Here is a 9,325-nt window from a genome sequence, read left to right as displayed (position 1 = left end):
AGACCTTATCCTTGCATTCACAGCCACATTAGTAATAATTACTAGTGCTGCTGTTTTACTTTGCCTTTTGATGGCATCTTTGCTGAAATATAAGGTAGTCCCTATTCTTACAATGGATAATTTGTTTAGTCAATCATATACGGTATGTTGCTGAATCTACACTAAATCTCAATTGTGTCCAATATTTGAGAAAAATGTAGTATTTTCAGGCTGGTCTCTGCAGCTCCCCGCAAATTGGGTACAGAATGTGATATTTGGCTCTTTGCAGAAATCGCTCTCTCCAGCTCCCCCTCCCTTTACTCTACCCCCTCCTTTCTTTTCTCTCCTGTGGCTCAGCGTCATCAGTAAGAGTTGATGACGCTTGCCTGTAACAGCAGAGAAAGGCAGTTCCCTAACCATGCAACCCATTGATGATAAACTCCACTCTCGCCTCACCCCCCCCCCCCCCCCCCCCCCCCCCCCCCGCATCTCACCTGCCCACACACTCTTCAGTTACTATATAAAGAGAGCCACGAGCTACAGTTCTTTAAACCAGAACCAAGAGACAGTCATCAGAAGAACAGAACAGGAATAACACAATATTTTGGAAAAGAAGACCTTCAGCAGAACAGAAGACGAAGACGAGAAGAGGAAAGAAGAACGGGGCTCTCTGGACTGACTCCTATTCAGCAACCCAGAGACCCCATCCAAAATGTATCGGTCTACCAAAGGAGCTTCAAAAGCCAGAAGGGACCAGATTAATGCAGAGATTCGAAACTTAAAAGATCTTCTTCCAATTTCCGAAGGAGACAAAGTGCGACTATCTTATCTTCACATCATGTCACTTGCCTGCATATACACCAGGAAATCTGTTTTCTTCTCAAGAGGTAAGATCAGTAAGATGCACAGTTACTAATTTATTAGATTCTGGTGGCATGGTTTCAATGTTGCAATAATGTAATTAAAGAAGCTATACCTTCCTTGGGAAACTTTCCATCTTTTCAGCTAGTTTATTGTATTTAATAGATATTTTTTTAGGTAAACTACTGCTATTCTTGTCATTCTTTGTTGCCTATATATTTATTTAACCAGCTGTTATTGACTATTGTGACATAGAAATATAGGTATTTAGTTTTACACACGCTCAATCTTAGGTTAGCCAGTGTTTGAGTCATCTAGTTGCTGTCCATGGTCCTGAAGCATAGCACAGATTGTTCAGTCCTTCTCCAAGGTCCTGAAGAATCATTCCAAATGATTTTCATTTCTGTGTATAAACTTTTAGCCCTAAGTCATATTATATTACAGTTCAATAGTCAAATCATTTAAATTAATCATTATCTCACACACACATATATATATGTATGCTTATATAACAGGTCAACAGATGCACGAGTTAGAAGGACTTCTATCCAACCAAGACCTTCAAGATTTTGTCCACAACCTTCCTGGATTTTTACTAACCTATACAAGTGAAGGAAAACTGATATATGTGTCAGAAAACGTGACTGATCATCTAGGACATTCAATGGTGAGTGAACACTGCTTATATCAATGCACAAGTATTTCTAGTATGCGCTTTAATATCTGACACAATTAAACAAACATAATAAAAAATACATTAAATAGGACACAGTAAAATTTCAATATTTTTTCATCTAAAATGTAACCAGAAAACAAAGAATTTTTAACATTTTTATACTGATTTTTTGACTATTGAAACTCATTAGAACTGACTCATGTTAACTGTTGTTCATCTATGCATTTATATCTCAATAAAGCCTCAGACTAGTGTTTAAGGTATAACTAATACACCCTTGCTTTCTTAACAGGTTGATCTGGTTGCTCAAGGAGACAGCATATATGACATAATTGACCCTTCAGATCATTTTGTTATGAGAAATCAACTGGCTCTCCCATCATCTCTTGATAGTGGTAAGTTTCCTAATTAGAACAATACCTGATTTCAGAATGGATATTTTTTTTTCTAAGGACATTTGATTTTAGGGCAACTTACTAAAATTGTTTTAAATGTTAACATGTAATAAAATGCATTTATAATGTATAGTATGCCTTCTGTTTTTTTTAGAGAGAATGTTCAGGTGTAGATTCAATACCTCAAAGACAGCCAGGAGGCAGAGTGCAGGTAACAAGCTGGTCCTGATACGAGGAAGGTTTCAGCAGTCGCCACCTGGCACCTACTGGTCATCAAACCCTGTCTTCACAGCCTTCTGCATTCCCCTTGACCCAAAGCCAAGAATAACAAATAACTATTTCTTAATGGAATTCTTTGAGAGTCGTCATGCCAAGAATCTTTCAGTGCTGGATGTTTCAGAGAGGTAAATATTATATATAAATATATATTTTGACCACCATGCTATGCCATTCTTTAGTGTAAACAGTTTAATCATGTTGCACCAGCACTCAAAACTCAGATGTAACTAAAATGATCTTATTCTTTTCTTCTAGTTCAGAGCTGCATTTAGGCTATGAGAAAAATGATATAATCTGCAAGTCGTGGTACAACTTAATCCACCCTGAAGACCTCACCCAGCTCTCTACACAACATTACAAGCTATGTAAGTTGTTACTTATAATTTAAGGTGTTAATAAAAAAAAAATTGTGAAATTTATAATACCTCAATAATACAAAAGTAAACCAGAAAGTAGTGATGTAAAAGATTTAGGACAACATAATTACATTTATGAAGCATCACACAAGCAAAAAAGAAAAAGAAAAAAAAAGGAAATCAAAATAGGAAACGTGTAGAAAACAGAAATCAGGAATGTTTTAAAGAACACAAAAAGTAGAATATACTTTCAACCGTTGCTAAAGAAACAAAGAAAATTAAAAATGATGTATCTTTGTCTTAACTTTTCCACATTTCTGTCATTCAAATAATTTGTTTTTTTTCTCTTTATAGTGAATGACACAAGTGAATGCAGAGCAGAGATGGTATTACGCCTGCAGAAAAAAGATCTTCAGTGGATATGGGTGTATTCTCTTATGCTTCTTGAAAACACTGAGGCTCCAATTACATCTTATAATTATATTATAAGGTAAGGTTTTTATATATAAATATTGTTGTACTGTAGTAATTAATTACACTGGTCTTTTAGGCAGTGAATAATGCAGAGCTTGCTTTCTTTCTGCAGTGAGGCAGAAGCCTGGTGCCTGAAACAACAGTTAACTACAGAGGAGTCTCCACTTTCCTTCTCACTGAGTGGTCCTTCATCATATCAAGATACCCTTCTCTCCCCAGCAGATCTTTCCAGCCCTGATCAAGTGTTCACTCCTCTTGCAAACACACCCACAAGTATTAGTCAATCCTTTGAGTTTTCAGAGCCTGTTCCAGTCAGCCCAGAAGATCCAATCTTGTCCCAGAATTCAGCACCAATTATGGAAGACTCTGTTGCTACTGAGAGTCAAGTAGAAAATCAATCGATCTTTAGCCTTTACCAATCAACACCATATGATCAACGCTTTAGAAGAGAACAAGTTGGAACAGCACCTCCCAAAGATTTCACCTGTACCCCTCCATATACTCCCCACCAGAACTGTAGTTTCCTTTTTGGGGTTCCAGAAAGTGTCCCCCAGACATCTTCTGAACAGGACCTAACTACTGTAAATCCAGAAGTGTACTATTCCTACTGCAGCTCCCTCTATGAGAAGCTGCCCCCAACTCCTGATAGTCCTGGGGATGGTGGAGACTGCACAGTAATGACAGTACCAGAAATCCCTGGCCCTCTCTTTGTGGATCTGCCAATGCTTCCTGAGGGGTTAGTGACACCTGAAACCTCACCAATTAATCAAGTAATTTTCAGGTACTCAGAACAGGAGAAGAATGAGATAGACCTGTTGGTAAAACAAATTGGCTCGTTAGCCAATGTGTTTAACAATGTGGCTAATAAAGATCTCCCATGCTCTGAGAGCATGATTTTGGGTGGCCATGGACTGGCATGCCGAAGTGTTTCTCTCCCAGCCAGTCTTCCAGAAGCAGAATCTGCTCCTAATTTTCCTCGATCCTGGAAGAGCATTGACCTTTCTCTTTTCTTGACATGTCAGGAGCAACCTCTCTCTACTGCTAATCATCAAGTTTGCAGCCTTTTCAAAGACTTCCCTGACTCTCCACCTTTTGCACCCATGGGGTCTCCTTGCAGCCCCTTGGAAGAGGATGAAATACGAGGGGACCTCTCCGTATCTCCATCCATGATTACGAATGCGACAACTGATCTGTCGCCAGAAGAATGTAACTTCTTAGAGGAACTGATGTCCTACAAAACAGACCTTGAGGCAGGTGCCTCAGAGATTCAATGTGACCGGTTTAATGATGAGTTGTATCAACTCCAGCTTCAGCTACAAGACGGCTTCCAGCAAGGTAAATTTTTAGTACTAGTACTAACCTAATAGATTTAAAATTAGTGCATCCAAAACAAGCTTAAGAACTAATCAATTAAATATATTTAAATCCCACATTTGGATAATATAATATAATATATTTTAACCCACATTTGCATAATATATTGAACAACTCGAAATTATAGTGGGCAAAGCTAAGTGATAAAGCTAACAAAAGCTAACACATCTACTGCTGTTGCCTAGAATTGATTTACAGAATGTATTAATTTTTGAATTTTATTCCTTTTTCCCTACAGATGGAAGTGGAAAACCTTCGTTTTGAAATAAGTCTGTGACTTGCTTCGATATGTATGGCATATTGTCATATCCTGAGCAGATGTTTTCTGCCTTATTAGGAACAAAAGAAGACGCACAAAATGGGGGAGAAAACGACTTTCTGTATCGTCAATCTCCCCTGTTCATCGCAAAACTGTTTCGTTTCCTTTTTCTCTTTCATTCCTCTACTCTCTTTTTTATGAAATTTGTGCACGTTTACATGATGTTTTCATTGAAAATAACAGTGAAAATAATGGCCCATCCTTTGAAGTTAACATTGTGTGTTTAGACTGGACACAAAATTATTTGTAGATCAAAACAATCCTGAAAGATTTTTTCAATATTTAAGCACATGTAAAATATTATTTTCTTGTGAAAATCATTTGTTTAAACTTAGAAATGGGATGGGCCATTGTTATAAAAACTTTGTACAACATGTCAATTTATACAAAAAAGGGGTTTGCAGTATTGAATAGAAAGAGAAAACAGGGTATTGTGTAAGGAAGTTGTAAGTAATCTTACATAAAACAAAAATGTATTCACTCGTAGTGAAAATAAAAAAAAGTATGGTATGTATTTTTGCCTAAATCGCAACAAACTCAAAGATTTACTAATTTTCTTTGCCTACAAATGTGTGGCACTATGCCCTACAGATTTTATATACCAGGCACCAACAAAGACATTTACCTACTAAAGGCCTGTACATGTCCATATTAATTATGATTGTGTTGCTATCCAAAGCCACTAAATCAGGTATTAGTTTTCTTCTGTCTCATTATAGCAGACTATAAAAAGCTGATCCAGTGCTTTGGATTATGTTAAGTGAATAGACCTTGTTGCATTACCACATAGAAGCTTAAAACATTTTTCCTAAATGAAAAGAGCAATAATTATGTCCCCAATTTTTTTAAGTTACATTTTATATCTTATGAACAATGTTCTATGAGAAAGTTCAGCAAAGGTGTGTCAGCATGTATTACATTCGTTATTTTTTACATTACAGACCTCATTCTTTACCTTTGCTGGCAGATAGTCGTTAATAGGTTTCTAAACCTATGACATATTTTACCTTCAAGTAAGGTAATATATTCATATATGTAAAAGCTTCAATGCCTAAACACGGCTGGAGATATTTTGCATTGTTTTAACAAAAAAAGAAAAAAAAAAAACAGTTTTGTTTTAAGTTTTTACTAGACCTAATACCAGTTGCAGTCTACGCAAAAGAGGATGATACACATTTAACAAGTCTTTTGTTTTTACGAATATACAGTAATTACACAGCACCTTTTACTTTTTTGTGTAATATTATTCAGTTAAGGTATAAATGTATGATAAAAGTATTTCTACAAAATAGAAAATAATTTACAATTCCTACCTACAGGTAAAGACTGGGATTACATTAATCCCCGATAATTATTAAATGTAACATATATTAATATATTGGGTGATATTGCTATTATTATCCCCTATATGTTTCTGGCTCTATGGCAAACATTATTTTACAAATAATAGCAGTATGTCCCTTAAATGTATATGCATTGCATAGAACAATGCTCATTCACATTTGTGATGATACCAGTTATATATTTCTTTATCAGATATTTTTGGTAAGGAAAAAATCATTAAGTATCCACCTAAAATTATTGCATTACGACTAAAATATTCCATAGAAATTATTGGTAACATGGCTAAACTGTGCCTTTTTCATTAAAAACCAATGTATATTTTTGGGGTATTGCACTTTAAAAAAAAAGAAGAGATTGTGTTTAAAACAGAATCTCAGAATTAAATCTGATTACAGTGCTTACAAAAAAGCAAAGTAAAAAAAAACTATATATGTTTCAAAATTATGGTGCTGTGGAGTGCCATAAATGATGACGTAGGATTTTGCTACGATTTAAGTATAAGGATATTTTTTCCTGAACTGCTGTTTTTCAAAAGTCAGAGAGAAATGGTGAAAAAGTAAAAAAAATCTATATGAAATGTACATTTATAAATAAACATATTTATAATTTTCTAATGTGAATGCAAAACTGATTAGTGTTGGGCTGGTGATGTAAAGTCCTGGTCTTGTACAAAGTGTTTTTTATGGATATGATAAAAAGATATATTATCAAAAATTGCTTGTTTGTGTTGTATTCTAGCTTTTGCATACCTATATCGGTAGTTTGATTCTGGAATAAGGATAGTGCAGACAAATACCTATTAAAAAAAAAACTTCTAAAAAAGACATAACACTGTATCCTGTGCATGGTTTTCATTTTTGAACACACAATAAAAGACTGTTTACTTTACTACCTATTAAGCAAACATGCAAGTAGGGTTCTAAATGCATGCTTCAAGCTCTCACCACAGACCAGAATTCACAGCAAGGTATGTTACATCTTGGTATTCTTACATTGACAATTCCATAAATATCTATATGTGATATGTATGTCAGAAGTGTGAATAACTGTTCTGTATGGAAAATGAGACAGTATGAAAGTAAGAACTTACTGCTGTTGTCTTAGATCAAAAATAATTATACTATATAATAAATACAGGTGTTCAAACAAGCATTCTATAAATCAATGTATCTTACACAGTATAAATGAGAGGTCTACAGACCTTTTTTATGATAACTTTGTGTGATTCACTAAAAAAAAACAGCTCCAGATCTTTGAAAATAATGGCATCTTTGCATATTGCTAAGTTTAAAAGACATTGCAATCTGCAACAAAAAAAATAATTCCTGGGTACATGTTGGGTACAGCTTTTATTCTGCGAATATATTCAATGTGGCAGTCAGATACATCCTGGGTGGCAGGTATAGTGCCATTAAAAAAAAAAAGCACACCCTCTTTCAATTCTAAGGTTTTGTGGATCAGAACAAAACAAATAATTATCTGGTCTTTAGTAAGTTGCTGGTCTAGAGCATCAAAGTGTCAATAAACACAATACTAAGGGTGAAAGATACCAGCAATAGTCCCAGACAATCAATTGTTACTGCCCATCAATCTAGGAAAAACATACAGTCAGACAGTTGTCAGTCATCCCAGGAGTAAATGTCCAAGCAAATTCACCCCAAGGTCAGGCCATGCAATGCACAGAGAAATTGCAAAAAAAAAGCATCTTAGATTCTAAATCTTGGGCTTCATACTAGGGTCACTGGACTCTCTCCTGGAGTCCTGGCGCCAGTTGAACTTATCTTGGTTGGGTAGGATTACCGCAATCAAGATGACCTACTTACCTAAGCTCCTTTACTTTTTTATGGAGCTACCAATCTTAGTCCTCACATTGCTAAATATTATCAGGCGGCCCAAATTGCTCCATTATTGGGAAGCAATAGGCCACCACAGAAATCCCGATGTGGGTATATGTGGATGTTCCTGTCACCTGACATCCATCTCAAATCTCCTGTGGCTTTCCTCTATCCTGCGCCAACACAACCTCTCCTTACCTCTGTCCAACTCACTCAAAATATGGGGCTCAGTCTGCAACACTAGCCACCGAATGTCTCTGCATCTACCCATGGCGAGCATTGTGGGCAACACCCTGTTCCCTCCAGGTATCAGGGATCCTAGTCCCTCTAGATGTCCACACGCTCGAATACTTCAAGAAGCAACATGAGGCCCATAACTCATTGTTTTTCTTGTATCTCCAAATATTTTCCAGTCCTTGCTATGCACCCATCCTACCTTTCACAGCTATACTGAAGCTGAATGAATGGGCACAGATGATTCGCATGCCAAGGGATTCATTTCATCAATATATTCAACCTAGCTCTCAAGTTTCCACACAGGGTCACCTACATAGGCAAGGGCTTGGATGCAGGATCTGTCAGAGAAACAATGGCAGGAGGTTTGGTCCAATTTGTCTAGATATTCTCAGAGCACCCTTACAGTGGAAATGACGTTGACTCCTTGTTTCATGTATGGTGAGAGTGCCCTTGCACGCAACGGTTTTGGACGCTGGTATTTCGCTATGCCAATTTGATATTGAATCCTTCATTGCAACCCTCACCTACTATGGTAACTCTGCAATCAGGCCTGGGGGACTACCAAAACTGGTGTGCATACTGCTGCTACTTATTTTCGATGGGGCTAACCGGATATGCTTATCGGAGGTAATTGAGGTACTCTCTCCCTCGCGTTCCCCCATCTTTTCTTATTCCTCCACCACCCTCATTTTTTCTCCCTATTTGTGTGGCTGTTGTGGTGGTGGTCGTTTTCAGGATTTCCTGGAAGCTGACCAGCAGCGTCCCAGCAATACGGAAGCAATGTTAAACCATCTTTGCTGTTCTATCTCTAATAATCTTTGATGCTGACTTATTTCTGACAATATATTTTCAGTACTTCCCAACGCATTACTAATTTGTATGCTGTATACGTTGTTTTTTTTTTTTATACATTTACCAATTATGTGTTCTGAATTACCTTTTTCTGAAACAATGCCCCTGATTCATCAAGCAGAATCGGATTATCGCTCGCGCATTCGTATTAGCGATCCGGAATCGTACGCGGTCGCGCTATTCAGCAACTGAAAAAGCTCGCGCACGGAGCCGCGCTTATCCGACAGCTTTTTACTGGCGATCTTGCATTAAAAGATCCTCCTTAATCGCGCAGCTGAAATCTAATCGCCTTAATTGGCAGATTCGCGCTCCCTATTGTGAAGGCTGGAATCCGGCTGGTAGTG

General features: G+C 37.0%; 1 protein-coding gene across 1 annotated transcript; it reads left to right on the top strand.

Moving 5' to 3' along the window:
- Positions 1–484: 484 nt before the first annotated feature.
- Positions 485–7,128, top strand: NPAS4 (neuronal PAS domain protein 4). The gene is made up of 8 exons (XM_072422986.1): positions 485–866; positions 1,356–1,507; positions 1,809–1,911; positions 2,066–2,315; positions 2,446–2,555; positions 2,901–3,036; positions 3,133–4,355; positions 4,633–7,128. Exons 1-8 carry the CDS (start codon positions 692–694, stop codon positions 4,656–4,658), a joined length of 2,175 nt encoding a protein of 724 aa, XP_072279087.1. The 5' UTR covers positions 485–691; the 3' UTR covers positions 4,659–7,128.
- The last annotated feature ends 2,197 nt before the right edge of the window (positions 7,129–9,325 follow it).

The sequence above is a fragment of the Pyxicephalus adspersus genome, chromosome 9 (genome assembly GCF_032062135.1).
Source record: "Pyxicephalus adspersus chromosome 9, UCB_Pads_2.0, whole genome shotgun sequence".
NCBI classification, from domain to species: Eukaryota; Metazoa; Chordata; class Amphibia; order Anura; family Pyxicephalidae; genus Pyxicephalus; species Pyxicephalus adspersus.
This window is presented reverse-complemented; position numbering and strand designations above follow the sequence as displayed.